Source organism: Hipposideros armiger, unplaced genomic scaffold (genome assembly GCF_001890085.2).
Source record: "Hipposideros armiger isolate ML-2016 unplaced genomic scaffold, ASM189008v1 scaffold_596, whole genome shotgun sequence".
Taxonomy (NCBI): Eukaryota; Metazoa; Chordata; class Mammalia; order Chiroptera; family Hipposideridae; genus Hipposideros; species Hipposideros armiger.
In genome coordinates, this window is record NW_017731946.1 from 1,067,074 (window position 1) to 1,090,615 (window position 23,542).

A 23,542-nucleotide genomic window follows, 5' to 3' on the forward strand; every position below is an offset into this window, starting at 1 on the left:
CTAGTTTCCTCACCATTAACATTTTTTAATCATAATAGAATTTAGAATTCAAGTTACCCGAATATTTGGGGTTGGTTTAAGTTTAAAGGGTCAGATAGCCAGAAGTATCTAAGTTTTCCGAACCTTGCTTTGACCCAACCAATGGAATTTGTGTTGTCACCACAGGTTACAGCATGGGGGCAAGTGAGTGGGGTTTGTTGCCACCGGTTAAGAGGATAGAGAGGAGAGAGCATCTCTGGCAGAGCTCTCACATAGGGCTTCAGAATCTTGGAATCTGGCTCCTCGCTATCTGATCTGAAAGATAGGTGAGATCCTACAGTATTCTAAAGATCAGTGAATTTTTCAGAATGCTAATGCTTTGGAATGCTCTGTTAAAGTAATTAACAGCAGAGAGTAGGTGGGAAAGTGATAAACAGTCTTCTTGAGACTGGAAGTGAATTTTTAGATTTTGGGGTAGAATTGTAATCTGTTCTTGAAAGATATTTTTTCAAAGCTCTTTTCACAGTAAATTCTCAATATATGTGTTTATTCTATTTCTGGGTCTCAAGCCATATAATATTGTAAAGTCATGAACAACTTATTTCAGCTTTTAGATTGTCAATACATAAAATGGACTAAAATTAAAGAAACTGAGATTGAAAATAAATTTGGTTTGTGTTGTAAATGAAATCCATAAGCAGTTAACTTGTAAAATGAAATCAATCCAATTTTTGTGTAGCCTAACAAATAAGGAAAATAACATGAAAGAACTTTTCAAACTGATTATTTTTCTTCATTCATCTTTCTCCTAACTCTTCATAGATGTTGTGAGTGAGTTATACATTTAATAAAGGTCTGGGAAAATGTTAATATGTATAACTTTTCAGATACTACCATATGCATGTAAGAGATTATTTTCTTTCCAAATCATATATATCTCTTTTATTTCTGTTAGATTTATATACATGATCTAAACCTTTTATAGGAAACCTTTGTTTGAAATTAGTCAAAGGTAGCATACATATTGTTCCATTATTATCATTTTATGATTCAAAGTGAATAACTGTAAAATGTCATTTAAGATAGACTTATGTTTGGAGAAAAATCTCAAAATATTTTAAAGCATCATTAAATGATAATTATTTGTTTAGAAAATACATGTTTATTTCCTAAAGCAAATTTAGAAAGTAGCACCCCTCCAACATTAAATGTCTGAGTAGTTATCTCTGAATTTAGAAATCTCTACCTGCCCTGTGTAAAGGGTAGGCTATAAGCATGCTAAGTCATCTGTGTTCTTTAGAAAGTTGAAGTTATGTTATTGCACTTATTTGAAGAAAATAATAAATAACAGAGCACTGGTGTACTTCTTATTTTCCAATGATTTTTGACAAAATTGCTTCAGAGTCCTTTGTGGGACTTTTAGACACTAAACCTTGAGGTAGAAAACTATTATATTTATTTATTTATTTATTTTTCTATTATATCTTTTTAATTAGACAATCCCTGTTTGGAAGTTTCCTTCCTTCCATCCTTCCATCCTTCCATCCTTCCTTCCTTCCTTTCTTCCTTCCTTCCTTCCTTCATCCATCCATCCATACACTCCTCTCTCTCTCTCTCTCTCTCTCTCTCTCTCTCTCTCTCTCTCTCGAAATGTTGAATGAATAAAGGTTCTTTTTAAAAGAGTTTCTTTAGACTTGTGCTTGGCAGTCTATTTTTGGCAGTCTCTGATCATAAAGCTTGACTTCCCGCTTTTTGCTCTGCTCTTTTCTTTATTTTCTACTCTGTCCACTTAGATTTAATATCCACTGAGCAGGGTTTTGTCTAACTCTATTTTATACTGTGACTTTACTTGAGATGTTGAATGATGACATGAAACTGCTCTCTAAATTCTGTTTACATACTCTCTCCTATCAGAGTGCTACCAGTTATAGATCAATTTTTGTTTCTTGCTAATGATTTTTAGAAATTTTGCAGTAACTTATTTCTGTATGGAATGATAGATCTTCCATCATGCTGTCTGATAGGCAATATGTATATTTAGCTCTTATTTGGGGAAATTTAAGATGAAGGCCAGGTGGCAAAGTTTCAATGCATAGCTTTCTTTCAGAGGGAAAAAAATGATTCAAGGAGTAATTTATTCTTGGGGACATTTCATTGGGGGAATTGCTTTGGGCTTTCTTTGAATGTTGGTTTGATGGAAATTGTTTCTCAGTAAATGTTACATAATAGGTATTGATGGAGTTTGAACTAAAGACTTGAACTGTAGTTAAGGGACTGGTTTTACCTTGTCTTTGCAGCAAGGTGGTCACCACAGATCATAAAAGAGAAAGTCACTGTGGCACTTCTATTTTTAGAATATCTAAGTTAAGAGTTCTGCGAGTGTATTCGTTCAACAGGCTATTACTGTCTACCATATGCTACCTTGGAACAAAGATGTGTAGGTTAAATGTTATCCCTACTGCTTTTTTTGCCCTCTGGAGTATTTTCAAAACAGCAGGCAAAGATCCTTGAAAATGTAAGTCTGATCATGCCACTCTTTACTTAAACCTCGTAGTGACTTTTCTCTTTCTTTGCCTAACTTACAAAGTCCTTACAAAGCCCTATGTGGCCGGGCCCTCCATCTGCTCTGTCTCTTCTCTCCCTACTCTCTTCCTCCCTTATTCTACTCTAGACACACAGGTCTCCTTGCTGCTCCTGACACCTGCCGGATGTGCTCCTGCCTGATGGTCTTTGCATTAGCACTTCCTTCTGCTGAAATCTTCCCCTGTGATTTGGTTAACTCCCTCCCATCTTTCAAACTGTTGCTCACATGTCAACTTTCCATGAGCCCTGCCCCAGCATGCTAATTAATTTGGGGACCTGTCCTACCCCACCCCTACAACTCCTATCTTTCTTAATCTGTTGTACTCTATTTTTTTCAACATAGCACTTATTACCTTATGACCTAATATACAATAATTTTCTTATGTATTGTCTTCATTGATATTGTTTGTCTCTCTAGACTATAACCTCCACAAAGCAAGAGATCTATTCTGCTTTCAGTGATGTGCCCCAGGTTCCTAGAAGAGTGCCAAATTGGCTAAGTTCATGAGTGAAAAAATTAGACAGCAGCATAAGCTTTGCTGATTCCATATGGCAGATGGAGGACGTGGTTCTATTTCCCATTCCTCAGAAAACAACTTGAAATACCCCAGTAGATATTTCTGTTTTCCAAAGGGTTTCCTCTGTACTGTGCTTCTCGGGGAAACTCAACCAACTTTTAAAATTTCTCTCTCCCTCATGTCAGGGCCCAGCACACTGGCCCCTCTCCCTCTTCCCATGGGGCTCCTCACTCTTTACTTACACAGAGCTTTCTGATATAACCCATACATCCCTACCCCAACCGCATGAATATTCAACAAAATGAAGAGCCTTCCAGTTAATATAACGTAGAAGGCAGGGTGAAGACAAAGTTTGCTTACTTGAGCCTAAATTGGCATTTTTTCCCCTGCTCTGTCACCTCTTATCTTTCACCCAAGCATTGTATCAACCTATTATGCCCAAAGATACAGTGCTGTCCTCAAGTGGAATTCTTGTGTTCGCTGCTAGGAGATAACACTCATTTTTTTTCTTCTAGTCAAATAACTTTGTAAAAGGTAAGCACAAAATGGTTGGCAGTGACTTAACTTCAAGCAGAATGTAGAATGCACGATAAAGGACTGAGAAGCACTTAGTACAGGTTCAGGTGATGATGCTCTATTCCAGGTTGGCTTTCACTTCAGAGGTAGAGTTGAACTTGAGTTTCAGACTTTAAAACAGGGCTCAAAGACAGGTTGAATGAGGACACTATACTGCCAGAGATTAGTGAGTAATTTCTGAAATAGACTCTAAAAGTTAACAACCAGAGTAATGAGAGCATTTGCCAATATACATGCTGCCCATAATACACAGGCAGAGAGAAGTGAGAAGGCTGAAAGCAGTTGCAGAAAATCTAAAGGTCATTTCAGACTATGGAGGCTCTTTCAGCAGTCTGTAATTATAGACAAGAATACCAAAAAGAGCTGATCATCTTCATGGGTATGTACTCTTTAGAATCCATGGAATTCTGAAGTCCAAGTGATTTATAATTGACTCCATCATCTGGACATGTAAAGTAGTGTCTTAGGCAATACACCTTTGTATATTGCTGAGGTTGCATTAATAGTAATTAATTGTCCCATGTGTAAATGTAAACTTTGGTGAGGATGCATCTTTACTTGGTAAACATATCTTTATCAGATGATGATCAGTAGATTATATGATATATGCTACCTGAAGGTGGGGAATTAATTTTGTTTTCTTCACTGGTATATTTCCAGGTGCTAGAATAATGCCTAGCACACAGTCCATACTCGGTAAATAATTGTTCAATTAACGAATGAATCTTCCTTAGGTCAATCTGCCATTGATTTAAAGTGCAATATATATCTCTTAGAATTATAGGTGATATTAATGGAAATGGTGTCAAGAATGTAAAGCATCACTTTGCCTCAGGGAATCTTCCTTCATCATCTTAAGGGCTAAATCTAAAGGCTGTTAGAAGACGGTTGTTATAAAATAGTGAAATTTATGGTCAAAAACCTCTACAGAAACTTTTTTAATAGTTCTTTCAGGGTGTTCTTCAAAAAATCCAGAGCTGATGGAATGTCATCTCATCTGGTCCAATTTGCCTGAAGGACACACATTTATCTTCCATTTAGAGGGAAAAATAAAGACAAGTTTGAACTTGTCCTTGAACCTCATGCCTTTGAACTGATCACATATTAGGTGACTGCACACCTGCCTCTGTATTAGGAACAAGGATTGGGTATGGTGTGGAGGATTGGGTCTGGACCCCAGAACTCACTATTCTGGGGAGGGTTTGACCTTTTCCTAGCAACATGGCTTTCGGCAAGTGCTGTCTTAACCACATGACACTCTAGTTCATCTATTTGTAAACTACCACTTCCCCCCTCCCCAAGGAAGATCCGGTAGAATGCCTACCTGTCTTTTTCATGGAGCTGTTTGGAAATTCCAAATAAGATGTGTGTGAAATACCTTGCTAGCTGAACAGTTTACACAAATAAAAGTGGAAAACCCAAAAACAGATTAAAGAGGAATCAAAAAGAGTATATACAAAAGTTATTATAATTTTACAAAAATAATATTAATCAATGAAATTATGAACTTCTAAAGAAAGAATAAAGAAACAATTGACGATGTTCTAAAATCAAGGGCAGCCGCACCTCCCACTGAGGAACCACACAAAAGACGTCAGTTGCTGCTGATTCAGCCAAGACACGGATAGCTAGTGATAATCAAAACAACGCGAGCAATGCCATGTTTTAAATGTGATCCAGATTTGATATAACCATACACAAGAAATGGCTTTGTTGGAGTAAAATATATAGGGTTTTAAAGATGAATTCTAGATGTTAGGAGATATTTAATGTTGAGCTTTCACCTACATTTCCAAGGAATCATCAGAACCATAAGGTAGGGAAAGCAATAATTCTTCTGAGGCATTGCAGCTGCTGAAATGCAGACAGATGGAATTTATGCACTCTCCAGTATAATACAGAAACAATCTCACAGTAGGATAAACACTTATTCCTTGAAAAATTTTCTCTAAATCTTAGAAAGGATATTGTATAGACTGGCTGGTAAAATCTTACTGTTTTTCATTTTATATCTGGTTTCCTGTGTACCCTGGAGGAGTCTGTATCCGTAGCTATAGAAGGGAAGTCCTGTGCTAAGTCCTCTAGGACTATACAAAATATAAACATGTTTCATATTTTGGCAGTTAAAGTCCATAGATATAATTTGTATTGATATGGAAATCATGGGATAGAGTACAAAAGTGGACTTTTGTTGTTGATATTTTGAAAATTATACTTGAAGTAGCATCATAAGAAACTTTCCAAATCAACTGGTACTTAATGTTCAGCAAATTGAAACTGATTTCCTTGATAGCATTGGAAAATAATCCATTCATTGAGTTTGTTTGTTTTTTCCCTTTCCTTTGTGGCAATATATTGTGCTCCATTGAAACTGAGGTGACTTTTTCCCATCAAATATTAATTTAGAACATTCTGGGTAGCAGCTTCTGTGCTGGGGCCCAGGAACATGGGAGATAGGAAGGACGTGGGCCTCACAGCCTGGAGCATTCAGTCTGCACTTTTCTGTATTTTGATTCCTGAGTGAAAACATTAGGTTATGTTACCTGGTTCCCTTTAGTTTGTCAACAGGTTCATCTCATCTAGTTCAGGGAATGGTAACAGTTGAGCAAGCAACTGACGACACTAGCTTTTGTGGAGAGAGGCAAAGAGAGAAGATTTCGAGGGTTGTATTTATCTACTGTTACTCTGAATTGAGAACTCATGAAAAAAGTTAGTATTTTTTTTGTTTGATTCATAAAGTAAGACATAGTCATTATAAGAACATTTGTAAAATACAGAGTAAAAATACAATGAAGAAGATAAAATTTACTTTTAATCCTACTACCAGAGGTAACCACAGTAAACTTTCTAGGCCAAACTGTATTATGCTTTTTTAGAACCACATGGTGTTTTTCCACTTAAATTATTATCTTGAACTTTGTCCCAGGACATTAAGTATTTTCTACAATATACTTTTCAATGGCTGTAATAGTATTCCTTCTTAACAAGTACCAAAATTTGTTTAACCAATTTTCTATTATTGCAGAGTTGTTATTTCAGTTTCCTCATCATAAACCATGATGGTATGAATATCCTTAAAAATAAAAACTTGCATTTATCCATAATAATTTCCTTTGTATGAATTCCAAGAAATAAGATTGCTGGGTCAAAGTTTATGCACATAAAAGGCATTTGATACACATTACCAGATATTTGTGTTTTAACACCCATTTTGTTGAATTGATTTACCCTTTTATTTAAATGGTTTGCCCTAAAAAAAAAAACCTTTAGCTTTTTTTTATATCTATTGTCTACTGTAATTTTAAAAGAATTGATTATTTGTTGAATTTTTAGAAGAAAATGAGCACCATAATTCTGAAAACAATGAATACCAAAATGCAACCATTTTAAGAAAAAGAATTAAATATTATTATCGAGTGTTATTTTACATTCTTTATGAAATAATAGACTTCGATATTTTTAACTGGTACTTTTATTAAAGAAAGCAGATGTATTTCAAATACAGGGGCATGGAGTCTCTGTGCCTGTGTCGAGTACAATTCAATTGACTATTTTTACTCTAACTTTGAACAACATTGAGTAGTGTTTTAAAAAGTAAGAATTTTTAAAAGATGTTTGTTTAATAAATAGCAATTTACTTTGAAATAATTTTCAGTTATTAAGAAAAACACTCCTGTTTGGTATTTTCCACACAGAAGTTGTACAGTTGATGAGCCTACGCTCTTGTGCTCTGAACATGGATATGCCCGTCACTCTGCAAGCCCACTGGCAAATTTATTTTTGCTTTTCTCAAGCAAACATTCTTTGTGTTATCCCCAAGTAATTGCACAATTAAGGTTCTAGAGAGCCAAAGAAAAATTGGTGTTGATGAAACTGAAGAAATTTGGGAACAAATCTGTTGAATAACAAGGGAAGGTTTTCTTTCTTTTCTTTATTTATTTATCCTAATTTTAAAAGGAGGAGGAAAACCCGTTATTCTGACATTGTTTTTCTGCCCTGTTTTTTTTTCTTTTTTTCTTTTTTTTTAGTGCTCTGTGGAGGAGGCGAGAGCTTTCTGTGTGGCAGTGGAATCTGCATCCCAAGGAAACTGCAGTGTAATGGCTACAACGACTGTGACGACTGGAGTGATGAGGCTCATTGCAGTATGTGACAGGCTGTTTGGGGGTTGTCTGGGTGCACAGGGATTCTATTCAATGGCCTAGAAACTAAAGCCATTCCATTGTCAAATCCTGAACAACCATCAGCATTTGCGCAGACTACTGTGAGTTTGCCTTTCTAAAGCGAGCAGATGTGTTTACCTTCCCCCTGTGTGACAGCAGCGTGTTTGCACACCTTTCAAAGGCACGGTTTCATTATGAACTCAGCCGCTAGATGCCACATTGGAACAGATCAGGGACTGAAGTGTTTTTGCGTAAAAATATCTTAAAATCAGGAGAAGGCTTTTCGTTTATTTTGTTTGGGTAAGGATTTTTGTTTTTGTTTTTAAAGCTTTATGAGTATAAAGGTCAAGTTTTTGAAAAAGGACATTTTTAATAGGAAAATTTTTCACCCTCATGATTCTTAACACTCATGACACAGCAGATGCAAGGCTTCTTGTTTGTTTTTGCTTCCTCTAAACCTGAAGATAGTCAATGGCATTAGCTGTTTTCAATCCATGGATCAGTGGATTCAACCTTAAACACCCTCAATTTACTTACCGTTGATGTGATTAGTTGTTTTGACTGAATCGGTCAGTAGCTAGTCCAATATTGTATTAGTCTGCTTGGGCTGCCATACAAAATACCACAGACTTCCTGACTTAAATAGCAGAAATTTATTTCTCACAGTCCTGGAGGCTGGAAAGTCCAAGATCAAGGTCCAACAGGGTTCAGTGTTGGGTGAGAGTTCTCTTCCTGGCTTGTAGGCAGCTGTGTTCTCCCTGTGTGCTCACAAGACCTCTTTAGAGGGAGAGAAGGAGCGTGGGCAAGAGAAAAGGGAAAAGGGAAATGGAGAGAGTGACAGAGGGAAAGGGAGAGGGATACAGAGATAGAGATAGATATTAAGAAGTTGGGGAGGTGCTTTGGTATCGCGTCCTCTTCTTATAAAAGAGCTAGCCCTATTGGATTAGTGCCTCACCCTGATGACCTCATTCAACTTGCATCGCCTCCTCACAGGGCCCATCTCCAAATACAGTCAGATGAGGGGTTAAGGCTCTAACATACATACGAAAATTGGGACAACAGAAATGTTTAGTCCGTAACAAATACATATTCAGATTTCAAGTCATTTCGCATTTATGTGATAGAAACAAAGGAAAAATTAGCATCAAGAATACATCATGGGATCTGCATCCAAAACAGAACCATATGCAATTGTGATCTAATTGCTTTTTAATGGTTATATGACCAACAATAGTTGTTATGGGGAAAAGCTGTGTTGTACTCCCTGTAGGAGTTGCCAAGGCTTTATAAGTGCTCACAACTGCTGACCACATTTGAGATTCCTCTGGTCTGTTTGCCAAATGGACAAACTTTTCTTCCATTTGAAGAGTTAGGGTGCTTATTTATCCTAACTTTTGAAGGGCAGGATATCATGGTAACATTTCAAGTTAGTGCTTTCCAAAGCAGTGTTCCACAATACTCGAGTCTTGAAAAATGCTTGAGAAAAAACAAAAGTTTGAACAATGCTGTCTGTCAGAGCTACTTCTTAGATAGTTACAATACATATTTGTACCTTAAATGTTTTGGTTTTTTTTTTTTAAGATTTTATTGGGGAATTGCGGGAGGGGAACAGCATTGGGGAATTGGGGGAAGGGGAACAGACAAGTTGCTGTCCTTTTGTTCTCCACTCTAGTTGTGGAGGATGTCGCTTTCACTGGCCCATGTTGGTATTATCATTGCACTCTTCCCAGGTGAGGCAGATCGGTCGCCGGCCTGTGGACAGCTGCTCACAGCGGCTCTTGGAAGCTCACGCTGGCTGCCGGCCACTCACGGTAGCTCACGGCAGCCCACTGCAGCTTCACTGCAGCCTACGCCGTCGCCGGTGACTCACGGCAGCCCAGCTCCAGGTCGAGCTGTTGTTCACCATCTTAACTGTAGAGAGCACAGCGTCACTGGCCCTCATATGGGATCCGAACCGGGGCCCTGCTGCTCAGAGCTGGCGTCCCAAGCCAGCTCTTCACCAGTGCGCCACTCGGCCAGCCCTACCTTAAATGTTTTAAGAAATGCTGTAGTTAAAGAAAAAACATTAATTTTGCTTCACTTGGTAGTTCCTCAAAATTATTTGTTCATATATAGCCTCACCTTTATTTATATATTTATTGATCCATTCATGGATTTATCTATTTTGCAGAACACCTAAGCATCCTGTAGAGCTTCAGTTATGTCACCCATATTTTTGGAAATGTTCTCACGAAGACATTTATTTTTAAAACTTAGAATTTTCTCTCTAGGAAAACCTATGGCAGATGGTTTTACATGAAAAATATTGTTATAGGATATATATTTACACTAGGGTGTGGGGTATTGCTGTGGCTTAGGAGAAACTATTGTGCAAAAATCCCACACTAGGGAATTGAAAAGTAGTTCAATAGGCTTATATCCAATTTGGGGAAATTGTGCTGGAAGCTCGTGTTTCTCTCCCAGTTATGGCCCATGTTATGGCATTATTCAAGTTCTGCATGTGCCTCTGCCCCCAGGGGTGGGCCACACTGGCTTCCTCAGTATGTTTCTCCATTGCATTGAGCATTGCACTTTAAACAAGTAAGAGCTTTCTGCTGCATTTGTTGAAATTGAATTTGAAGCCCTAAATTTGAGCACAGTCTTGAATGGGTTCAAATCTAATGCTGTTTTCTCTAAACTGTACTGCCTTTGACTTGCCCTTGTCCATAAAAACCCAGATTTGGTGAATGATTATATTCTGATCATTCATATAACAGGAAAATGTTTATTTTGGAGGCTCTATTATCCTTGGGAGATAATTGTCTATTACAGCAACACTCCAGGTATCTGAGAATGCTTCCTGACTTTCTCCCCCAACTAATTTTGTTGTGTTTATCAGGCTGTTCCTAAGTATTTGTAGAAGGAACAGATTTCCAATCACCTGGAACAATTTTAGTGATGTAGTGAAAAGATTTTCGAAAGTTTTCTTTTAAAAATTCCTAGCTCTGTGACTTTAGGCAGGCTACTTTCTCTGCCCCTGACTTTCCTGGCCATCAAGGCTGGCTCAACAGTAGCATTTTCAGGAAGGCTCATCTGCAGGGATTCTAATTCAGGTGGTTTCCCAAATGATAGTTCCAGGGATGCGAGTAAATACTAGAAATTTTTCCATCAAAATATTAAAAAAGAAAAATATTTTATTCTACACTGAAAGAAGAAGCTTCAGATGTCTGGAAAATTCACTTCTGTTTAGTGGCAAACTGATTATGCTGAATCAACCAACCTATGAATATTCTTGAATTTCTGCTATGTGTAAAGCATGTTCTAGATACCTAGTAAATATAAAGACTAAGGTATGGTTTCTTTCTTTATGAAGCTTGTAGTCTAATCAGGGAAATAACGTATAGAGATTATTGAATGTGGTATTTTAGAAAAATATAGAAGAGATGTCTCAAAGCAAGAAAAGAGTGGTATAGGGCCGGCCGAGTGGCGCGACGGTTAAGAGCTGGCTTGGGACGCCAGAGGGCCCCGGTTCGGATCCCACATATGAGGGCCAGTGACACTGCCCTCCACAGCTAAGATGCTGAACAACAGCTCATCCTGGAGCTGGGCTGCCATGAGTCGCCGGCGACGACGTAGGCTGCAGCCCCTGCTGCAGTGGGTTGCCATGGACTACCGTGTGTAGCCAGCAGCCAGCGTGAGCGGCCAGCAGCCGCCCTGAGCAGCCATCCAGAAGTCTGCGACTGATCTGCCTCGCCCGGGAAGAGCGCAATGATGGTGCCAACTTGGGCCAGTGAAGCAACATCTTCCACAACTAGACTGAAGACCAAAAGGACAGCAATTTGTCTGTTCCCCTTCCCCCAATTCCCCAATAAAAATCTTAAAAAAAAAAAGAAAAGAAAGAAAAGAAAAGAGTGGTATAAACAACAAAAGTCAGGAGGTAAGTCCTGTGATTTAGGAAGGGAGCAGGGTCGCTAGGGGTTGGGTTGGAGTGGAAAGAGCTGATGGAAAAGATGGGATTAAAGTTAGGCCTTGAACTGAGGTGATGTTCGGATACCCTGAAACAGTGGTTCTCAATTCGGGGGCAATTTTGCCTCCTAGGGGACATTTTGCAATGTATGGAGACATCTTTTAGGGCCGCATCTGTGGGGGTTGGGGATAGTGCTATGGGTATTTAGTGGATTGAGGCCAAGGAAGCTGCTAAACATCCTACAATACACAGGGTAGCCCCTCCCATAACAAAGAATTATGCTGTCCAAAGTGTCCACAGTACTGCAATTGAGAGAGAAATCCTCCGCTAGAGCTAGCAGTCAATAGTTGAAAGAACCGAGGTAGGCAAGAATCCTGGCTTCATCTCATAGCTCTGCTATTAATGAGCTGAGCAACTGTGGGCAAACCATTTAACCTCTCGGGTCATCTCAAAATGAGGGGATTTATGGGTAGCAATTGAGCCTCCCTACCTGAATCTTGAATTGAAGCAACACATTTGTGTTTATAGACTCATAGAGACTAAGCAAATTGAGTGAAACCCTTGATAAAAGGTTTTCTGTTCCTTAGTTTTCTCCTTTAATGTAATGATAATTTTAAGAGACAGAAGTTAATAGTTTGAGATGCCAAATTGGAATACATATTAACATGCATGAACTTCAGACGTAACATTTTGTATCAAGATCTCATTAAGAAAAAAAAGATCCGTATCTAGAAAAACATCTACCTTGGGTCATACAAAATTATGCTTGTATTGAGCAAGAAAATCACAGCAAGTATCTTTTGAAAATTTTGATTTGTTGGCCCCAATTGTGCTGACAACATTTCTTTTCAGTCCAAATAAACATTTATTCCAATAAAAGGAGGCACTGTGATCTTTGCTATTTGCTATGTATTCTTGGCTGTGCAGTGCCTCTGGTTAAGATTTTGTGTGTTTACTACTCACACAGACCTTGGGGAGGTAACAAGTTGTTTTCCAAATGCAGCCTCTGAGAATGGCTTCAAACCAAGTAAGCCATAACAGTGGAAAGTTGAATCTGTACCTGTGTGAATAATGAGTAATTTTTTTTAATACTTGAGTCATCTTCATTTATGAACTCATTTAATAAATGACAGCATTAATTTAAAAATATCTCCAATGAGGTGTCTCAATATGAATTACTGGGGATCCTAGAATGGGCCTCACAGAGGACATGTTAATCTTTGGAAATTTTTGGTGTGTTCTCAGGTTAATCAGATTCTGAAAGGAGTATTTGATTCCTCAGTCCTACAATAAAAAAAAAGTGAAGTGTACAGCTTAAAAAAAATTAACTCATATGGTCTAAAATCTGCCACCCTTCCACCCTGCCCCTACCTCCAGGGAAATGCAAATATGTTTGCACTAATGATCAAGTAGAGAACCCTGGTTTTTGCTGATTCCAGCATACTTCTTCAAAACTTCCCATAAGAGTAATTTAGACTGAAACAAAATAAAACAATAATCAAAAAGATCTTTTACAACTTCCCAAGGAAATGTATATATCTTCATGCACAAATTCCCAACTCGGCTTGGCCTGCCAGGACACCAATGTCACCATAACCTTTTTCCCCAGCTAGGGTGTGCAGTAGTCCCAGTCTGCAGTAGGGTGCAGGGTGGGGAGTTACGCCCTTTGCTGACTGGGAGGAAATAGTACTGTCAGGGTGAAAACTAGGACCTCGTTTTGGTTCTTACATTTTCTCTTACGATGGTTATCCTCATTGGAAAATTAAACACCCTGGGGGAAATTTTTAAAAGCAGTTACAGATTTCTGCATGTGCATGAGTGTGAGTATATGTGTCTGCACCTGTGTGTTTGTGTGTACACATATACACACTCTTAATGAAGGAGCCGAACAGATAATTTGCAAGGCCCATTCCATTTCTAAAATGGTGTGATTCTAAAAGTATTTAGTAACTTCTTTTTAGAAGAATAGAACCAGTTGTATGAGATACAGACTTTTGCTTGAAGAGAAACAATGAGCTGGAATTCAGAAGACTGGACTGCTAGATTTTTCATCTTCATCAGCCAAGTAGACTGATCCCTAAATGTGCCCCCCTTTTTCTCACCTCTTTCTTTTGTTCTTGCTATTCCCTCTACCTGAAACATGGTGAAGTTTTCATTCCATCTATACTGCTGAAATTCTTTCCATCTTCTATGATCCCTCTCCAGACTTAAGAATCTATTTTTACACTAATTTCACTTTAAATAGGGAAAAGATAATACATTTAAGAAATCTGGTATCTATTCAATGCAAATTTCATTACAACATATATTAATTTTAAATATTTTTAATACTTTATTGAGGTATAATTTACATATCATAAATTTACCCATTGAGTTTTAGTAAATTTTTAGAGCTGTGCAAACATCACCACAATCCACTTCTAGAACTTTTTCATCTCCACCAAAATTTCTCTCCCATGTATTTGCAGTCAGTCTCCAGATAACCACTTTGACCTCTCCAGATAAACACTGCTCTTATTTCTGTCTCTATAAGTTTGCTTTTTGTGGGAATTTCAGGAGTGGATCACACAATATATATAGTCTTTGTACCTGGTTTCCTTCACTTAACATAATCTTTCTGAGGTTCATTTATGCTGTCACATGTATCAATGGTTTGATATTTTTAATTGCTGAATTATATTCCATTAGATGAATATACTACATTTCGCTTATCTATCCACCAGTTGTTGAGTGTTTAGATTGTTTCTAGTTTTTGGCTGTTATGAATAACGCTGCTATGAACATTCACATACAAATCTGTATGTGAATATGTGTTTCATTTCTCTTGGATAAATTTCTAAGGGTGAAATTCATGAATCATATGGTAAGATTATAGTTAACTTTATATGAAACTGCCAAACTGCTTTGCAAGGTGGCATTATTATTTTACATCCCCACCAGCGATATATGAGAGTTTCAGTTCTTCTAAAATTTTACCAGTTCTTGGTATTCTCTGTCTTTTTTGTTATAGCCATTTGGGGGGTATGCAATAGCATCTTATTGTGGTTTTAATTTGCATTTCCGTAATGACTAATTATATTGAGCTTCTTTTCACTTGCTTCTTGTATGGCCTCCATGAAAACTTCCTATTCAAGTCTTTTGCCTATCTGTGATTGGGTTTTGAAAAATTATTGAGTGTAAGAGTTCTATATATACTTTAGCTATAAATCCTTTACCAGACACATGATTTGCAAATATTCTTTTCCAGTATATGGCTTGGTTTTTCATTTTCTTAAAAGCTTCGTAATTTTGGCTCTTACACTTAAGTGTATGGTCCATTTTGAGATAATTTCTGTGTATGGTTTGAGGTAAAGGTCAGAGTTCAATTTTTCATATTTGAAATCCAATTGTCCCATCATCATTTGTTGAAGAGTAGTCTTTTCCCATTGAATTGTCTTGGCATCTTACACACGTTATTATATTAATCTCTTTCCCCATACCCTCTTAAGTAACTGATCTTACCCCGGTTTCATAAATCAGTTCACAGACTCAGATTTTAATGAATACACTCAAATTCCCACAGCTGGTAGATGGCAGAACCAGGATAGGCATTCTGGTTTGCCCAAGTACAATACCCATCTTCTTATTAAAATTTCCTTGCATGTTGTTTATTCTAACATTAAACCATAAGCTTCCTGAGGTTATGTATTACTCATTATCTTGCCACCATAATCTAGGACAGTACTTGCTTACTTAAGGGTCATCTTATGAAACACTCAATTGACTTTATTGATAATGTTTGTGTAAAAGTAAGTAATGACTCTATAACCCAAATAACTTTTTCTCTCTATTATGTTATGCTTACCATTGACAAAACTGGATTTTCATTGTAAGGGAAACGTTTTTAGGAAATGACTGCTCACCATCTATTAAAGTCACTGATTCTGTATGAACATGAACTTCCTTAGGAACTATGATGAAGTGAGAATGTCTTTTTTCATATTTGACTATGAAGGAGCTTTATAGGTGACATAAAGTGAAAGTTCAATAAAGGCTTAAAAAGTGACAAAAGCTCTGGGTGGGAACCGGGGTCCCTGGATTGGTTCTGCAGTAACTTGTTATGTGACCTTGAGCAATTCATTGGATCTCTGCACCACAGTCTCCTCAACTGAAACAATAGATGTGGACCATGTTGCTATTATGGTCTCCCTTTTATCGATATGCTTCTGTTAAATACAGTACTACTATAATATCCTGTTAGGTTCTAATGACACATGAGTGACTTCTCTTATTTGCAGATTGCAGTGAGAATCTGTTTCACTGTCACACGGGCAAGTGTCTTAATTATAGCCTCGTGTGTGATGGATATGATGACTGTGGGGACCTGAGCGATGAGCAAAACTGTGGTAAGTAGCATTGTCTTCTTAAATTTTTCATTTAAACTTACGTAAATTTAATGGGGAGGTTTTTTCAACTACTAGTCTCATCCACGTCTTATCTGTAAATTTAATACTTCTTATATAAACACTCAAGCTAAGGATATGCTAAAGAAGTGGGGTGTAACGGAAAGTACAGGTTGTCAATATGTTCATGTTATTTTCTCCTTGAAAGTGTTCTGTTTCTTCTCTGGTTCTTCCTCATGGTTAGATTTTGAGCTCTTGAGCAATACTTGGCAGACAGATATATTGCCTGTGTCTTGATCTCCTTGTTATATGTAACCAAAGACCCTTCTTTTAGTTGATCACCAAATGATACAGAAATGACTTCTGTAGCAGTTACACATAGGGTTAAGGCAGCACATTTATTTGATGTACAAAAGTGGACCTTATCTTTTAAAGAATGAACCTACCTTTTAAAGAGTTGCTTTAAAAAAAAAGAGTTGTTTTCAATTCTGAATGCCATCTTATGAATAAAATCAGAAAATTCCTCTTGCTTATTTACCTTGTTGATTTTGTAGTTACCTTTAGAATGTTTAAATAAGATATTATTGAGTGACATGAGAACTTTGTAATATAAACAAAAGGACAAGTTGGGGTAATAAGGGACACTGGGCAAATGATGTGAGATAGTACTTAGCATTAAAGAATATCAAGAGGAATGTTGAGAAAGCATCAGGAGTATGATCCAAGGAATGCTCAGCATGGCAAGTGTCAGAAACCATAAGAAAGCTGTCACAAATACATCAAATCAGCTACCTACCTTGTGAAACCCAAATCAGAATTCTGTTTATTTGAGCCAGTGTAAAAATCACAAATTTTTTATAAAGAAGGAAAACAAAGATAAAACAATACAAAAAACAAAACAAGCAAACAAACAAACAAAACAAGAAGAACAACACACCATGGGTCCTGAGAAAGCTGGACAGTTGTTTTTCATCAGAAAAACAGATAGTGATGATGGCTAGTGGGCCACAGGCTTGGATGGGAGGTGAATTATGACACACCCATTATAGAAAAGTTATTGAAGGTGTTGGAACAATTGAAACAGACTCTCTTCTATTGGAACCATGAGCCAGACAATTCTAAGTGTTTGTCATGCTGGTTCTATACCTCCTCATGGACTTTTCCTGTTCTCCAGATTGCAATCCCACAAAGGAACATCGCTGTGGAGACGGGCGCTGCATCGCGATAGAGTGGGTGTGTGATGGTGACCATGACTGCGTGGATAAGTCTGACGAGGTCAACTGCTGTGAGTGCCCTGGGAATTTTCATTTTGCTTATTTTTCCATTTCTTGCTTGTTTAGATCAATATATTCAAGGTTCATTATCTAAACAACATTCAAAGGGAAAGATTCTTACCTTTCAGTCCTCACCTAGAAAGATAATAACTGAGTGGTGTGAGGACAATAACAGTGCCATATATCTGACTTCCACACCTTCCTCACCAGCACTCTATGCTTCATTTGGCCAACCTGGTCAGACAGGTGTCTGTTTTCTCTCTCATTGTTCCCTGCGTCTTCTTCCTACATCTGTGACTTTGTCAAAGGGGATGTTCTTCCCAGAGGTGGGGGACTTTCCTTTTGCAAATAATATGTGAGTGGTTGACCTTCCTTGCAGGAGCCTCCAAACATATTCTCAGGTACCATTTGTGGGAGAACATGGGGAGAATTGCCAGACAGAAGAGAGACTTCAATGTGCATAGACTTAAACAAAGAGTATGATAACAATTATAGTCTATTGTATTATATAGTCTATTATATAGTTTATTGTATTCTGGGTGAGGGAACAGTCTTCAGGTAGCTATTACACTATCTAGCTAATAAAATCAAGCATGGCTATTAATTCTCCCAGACCCCCCACACCCAGAAATTACACTATACTCAAGAAATAATAAATAATTGAATAGATGCAGCTAGGTGTTAAGAGAAGGTAATATTGACCTGAAAGAGTTAATATGATGCATTTTACATATGTTTGAATGATTAAAAATTTTATGCCACCTTTCACTGTCCAATAAAGGTAGAAAAAGTTGATATATAAGAGACCTAATATTTAATTTGCCTATAATTTGAGGCAAAAAATAAAAATGCAGGTTGCATAGTTTTTATTTTGACATAAGAAAAGACATATAAATTAACAAATGCAATTTTGTCCAGATTTCCCCTTTCCTGACCTGAATTTGAGCTGGAATATCACCTGAGTCCTTGCTTAGTGGAACACAGCAGAGCAGAACAGACTCTATCTTGACTGATCTTGAGAAAGCGAAGACATGATACTCAACCATAATGATTCTGGTGTTGAGCCTTGATTCAAGAACAGGGAGTTTAATGTTCGACAGTAACTCATACGATACATGGTTTCTGATGCTCTGAAAGACAATAGTGATTGAATTTAGACAACATTTGGGAATTGGAAAGTTAATGGCCACTAGACCATCCTCTTCCAATGTCAGATATCATAAGCAAGTTTGAAATAAAATGTTTATTGTATGTTAGATACTATGTAAGTTCTTTCATGTGTATCATTTCATTGGCTCACTAGGTCAGATTGTACGGAATGAAATGCTGGGACTAGGAGTCAGAGAAACTGGCCTGCGCACTCTGGCCCTATCCTTTAACAGCTGTGTGACTTGGAGACAGCCACTAAACTCCCTAAGTGTTAGTTTCTTTATTCTAAACCAGGTTGATAACATCTACTTTGCCTGTTCATTATGAGGATTTGAGATTAGGCACATAATTCTCCTAGCACAGTAATTGCCATAGAGTAAGCCTTTAATAAATTGTGCTTGTATCACGATCATCATCATTAGTGCTACTCCCATCCTGAGGTTATCAAGGAGAAGTGAATTCTAAGTAAGTGCTGTTTAATAAGGCATGGAAAATTCTAGAAAGAAAACTTTCCATTTCAAAAACACTTGGAATTTTAAAAATGAATGACACATTCCCTTCCTTTATGCAGCACATTCAAATATTCAGAACACTTCATTTCTTGGTGATGCCATACAAACAAGAGCCATTTATTTGCTCTGCAGACTGAAAGGAGTACTAATAAGTAATGTGAGAATTATTCCTGGTGTTTTTCTAGCCTGTCACAGCCAGGGTCTGGTGGAATGCAGAAATGGACAGTGCATCCCCAGCACTTTCCAGTGTGATGGAGAAGAGGACTGTAAGGATGGGAGTGACGAGGCGAACTGCAGTGAGGGTAAGTGTGTGCGACAGCCTCTGAAACATTCCTTAGTGGTGGGCCTTTCCTTGGGAACGAAGCAACAAGTTAGAAGTTACCTAATGCTTAAATAGGATCCCTATATGAATAATTCCAGACAGATTACCTAACACAGTGGTCTTCACTGCACTGGTCAGTCAGAAAACCCTGTCTTGTCATAAATATAATTCTCCAGAAACTTATACTGAAAAACCACTCCCGAGGGTGAAGAGTAGAGGTTAAATACTTAAACAGCATGGGAAGATTCAGTTAATTGCTTGATGCGGAAAGGCAACACCATGCTAAAAAGTTCAGTATATAGTATTTGATGACATTAGATTAGATTCCAATTAGAAGCAATTGGCTTCTGAAATGAAATGTAACAGCTTTCTGAAAGAACCATGTTCAGAAAAGCAGTTTAATGCCTCACATTACGAAGCAATATCCTTACATACACTTTAAAAGGAGCCTGATATCTATTTGCAAAACTCAAAGAGAAAAAATAAATCAAATAAATTGGTTTTTAAAATGTGATCATGTCTGTCAGAAAAAAGTTCCATGCTGATTGTTTTAAGCCCTAGTCTGTGTAGAAGTGTCTCTCAGTACAAGGCTGGTGAAAACATTGCTATACTTAAAAATCACCACATTTGTATATAAGTGATCTTGCCACGTCCCGTCATAGCCTAGTTTGTAAGAATATGGTTGTTGCAGCCCCAGCTGTTAGCTACTATCTGGTTGACTTTAGGCCAGTTACTTAACCCCATATGTGTCAGTTTCTCTGTGTGTAAACTCAGAATAATGATAACTACTTTATACAATTGATACATGGAGACAATAAATGTTTGCTATTATTATATAGCTTTTCTGTTAAAGCATGTCTTGGGCTCTGTATATCTATAAGGAGCTAATGAGATTGGTCACCTGTAGCTAAATTAGTTTTGTCATAATGAATATTAATCATTAGAATAGCTTTAGTAAAAAAGCATTCCAGACCTAAAGGGTGAGCCTTTTAATCACAGATTTATTACTTAAAAAAAAAATAGATGAGCAGTGCTTCATTTTACCAATTTCAAAATTCCGAAGGAAATCCTTTTCTAGGCATGAGTTGTGCGTATATCAACCAAGAACCTCTCTGTGGACCAAATTGTTCTTTCTTCCTACATAATTCAACTCTGTTTGAAATAATTTTGGATTCTTTATTATGCAATGACAGGCTCTGTAAATTATTTCCTTACAGATTTGAGATGTAAGAAAGTTACATGATAAAATGGATCGAAAAGTAAAATTTTAGCATCTTAATATTATTTACTCTAATGAATTCAACTTAATAAATGTATATTGTGGTGCTAATCTGTGGTGAACCACTGGGAACTTAGAGGCAAGCAAAACAGCTCATCGAGCTTGGAGCCTCCTGGGGGAGACAGGCACGATACAAATAATTACACACGTCAGCATCTTACCACGAAGTGACACAGGCCATGGGGAAAAGTCAAGGTGCTAAGAGACTATATATATAGTATGCATGCTCTGCCAAAGGGCCTCAGGGAATCTTCCCTGAGGAAGAGATACCAGAGCTGAGAGCTGAAGAATGAGTGGGATTAGCAAAGGAAGGTGGGCCTGGAGAAAGCATTTCAGACACAGGCAGCTGCTTGGCCCAAGGACCCAAGGAGGGAAGGGGCCACCTATGTTTAGGATACTGGGAGAAGGCCGTTGCGTTAGAGAGCTGAGAGTGAAGAGGAGCTTGCTACTACAGAATGTTTTGTCAGCGAGCGACTGCAGGCTGGTTGTGCTGCACGAGGGAGGGAAGCAGGAAACATATACTCCTCTCAGGGATTTGGGCCCTGTTGAAAATTTAGGCCTGCAGGTTTTAAACCCTCAGGTTCTGCTCTCTGCCTTCTGGTCTAATTTTCCTTTAACTCCACTGACCCCAACTCTGCCCTTGCCCACCCCAGGCCTTTGCATATTCTGCTGTCTGCCTGGGAAACCCATCTTCCCTCTTATCCCAACTCGCCCCATCTGCCCGAAACACTCCTTTGAGAAGCTTTCCCCTTAGTGCACTGGTTTGCTTCTCCTGCTCCTTTTATGTACTTTCACTAAAGCAATGATCACACAGTATTGTAAGTTTCTGTTCATGATGACATCCCTAATTAGAGCATCAACTGTCATCTATGTTTTTCTTTTAATGCTCATGGTCTAGCTTGTCATATGAGCTTGTCACATAGCAGGCACTTAATATGTACTAAAATAATGAATGCATGTTGTTTTAATTAAATGTCTTTAAGAGACTAAACTCGTGGAAATTAGCCTGGCTTACCTTGCACAAAAAGTTTGACTTTGCGGACCAAAAAATAAATAAATAAAATAACTTCTCTTTTCTGCAATACTATGATATGTTGTATATCTAGATACTAGAAAGGAGACAAAGTCCAGTATAATAAACATTATCTTAGAATTATAAATAAGAATGATTGTCTGAAATACACTTACTATCATTTATACTTAAACATGCCTTGCAAGATTTCCTAGATTCCAGATGACGTGTGTGAAATTAACTGAGTATAATGGAGGACAGCTACAAAGAGGAGGGCAGTAATTCATTACTTTACATATTTAATCTACAAATGACCAGGGAATCAATGGGAAAAACAGTTTTCTCTCTACACACCTTAAGGAAAAGCCATTAGGCTGACGTTACTGTTGTCATTCATTTAGAAACAAGAAACTCAATCCTCAGGTCATCACAGCTAGGCCAATGGTACTTTCCAAGGACATACAGAAAATATGGATAACAGCTGCACCATGATAAAGTACTTTTATTGTGTTGTTGGTGTTGATGGATCTACTTCTTATTAGGGAAAGTGTTTTCTTTTAGAGAGAAGACTAGCGTCGGCAGCAAATGAGTTTTTAAAATAGTATTATTTAATATTCAAAATTTCAGGATTTTTATATTGGCCTCTCCCTCAAATTACTTAAATTTTATTTTGTGATCAAGTATATGCACCTATGTAAATATAAAACATGATCTTTTTTACCACTGAAAGCAACAATAACCTGTTTCTTTAGGATAGGTTGGTTGCCTCATTTCTTCTTGCCTACAAAATCCTTTAGGAATAACGACGTTGTGTGTGGTTGCCAGGAAAATTAATTCAGAAAGCACCTATGAACCATATGTGCAATATTTGTGGAGAAATTGGAAAGAAATGAAAGTTGTGTCATTCCTCAGCTCCAGCAGACATTCTCTATCCTTCAGATCCTAGTGTAAGGAATTTACAGATGATGAAAGCGAATGTGCCTTTTCCTCCTCTGTAGGTCGGACTCCATGTCGAGAAGGCGACCAAAGATGCCTCTATAATTCCTGCCTTGATTCATGTGGTGGTAGCTCTCTTTGCGACCCCAGGAACAGTCTGAATAACTGTAGTAAGTACAGCAGCTGACAAATGCAATCCTTGTGTCAGGATATGCATCCAGCTTTTTTCTTTTGCATTGACATGAAAATGCTGAAGTCTGGAGTCTCTCCAAAATATATATGTGTATTTGCTTTTTCTTTCTTAAAGGCTGCATGTGGTAGCAGAAAAGAAACAAAATGGTCTTAATTAGCTGAAATCAGAAACAAATGTATCATTGTGAATGGGCTATAAATCTGCATTGCTTAATATCATTACCATTACTTTCAAATCAACATCAGCTCCTATGTATTATTTTCTTGGCTCCATCTGTCCACAGATGCTATCTTTCTTCCTTTTTAAAGCACAGCTTCAAAAATGGAAACTTTATCCAGGAAACAAATATGAAGTTCATCTAAATAGCCACGCAAAATTTTGGCTCTCTGTTATTTTCATAAACTTTATTTTCAACTTTCCAGGAGCTTTGCTGACATATAATGACCTTACAGCCATTATGTTGATGTGTTTTGGTGACAAGGTAACAGCTCCAAATGGTGTAAACAGGGGGTTCACTATACCCGGCTCTCAGGAGGAGGAATTACTAGGGGAAGATAGAATGGGCAGGCACAGCAGAGGGCTGTGTAGACTGTCAAGGGGAAATTGAAAATGAGTCAGTAAGGCCCCCTAAGACTCTGATTTCTAGTAATGATTTCTTACTCCTGGTCTCTGCTTTCATATTCTAGTCACTTCTTTTACTTTTATCAAATTAATTTTTGAC

The 23,542-nt window shown here is 37.6% G+C and overlaps 1 protein-coding gene across 3 annotated transcripts in view; it reads left to right on the plus strand.

Annotated features, from left to right (window-relative positions):
- CORIN (corin, serine peptidase) overlaps positions 1-23,542 on the plus strand; it is a 166,782-nt gene that overhangs the window by 115,658 nt on the left and 27,582 nt on the right. For all 3 annotated transcript variants that reach the window (XM_019624614.1, XM_019624615.1, XM_019624613.1), the window contains exons 6-10: positions 7,685-7,798; positions 16,040-16,147; positions 17,319-17,429; positions 19,265-19,381; positions 22,691-22,798. In XM_019624614.1, the coding sequence (XP_019480159.1) occupies positions 7,685-7,798; positions 16,040-16,147; positions 17,319-17,429; positions 19,265-19,381; positions 22,691-22,798 (558 nt within the window). The remainder of the gene's footprint in view (positions 1-7,684; positions 7,799-16,039; positions 16,148-17,318; positions 17,430-19,264; positions 19,382-22,690; positions 22,799-23,542) is intronic.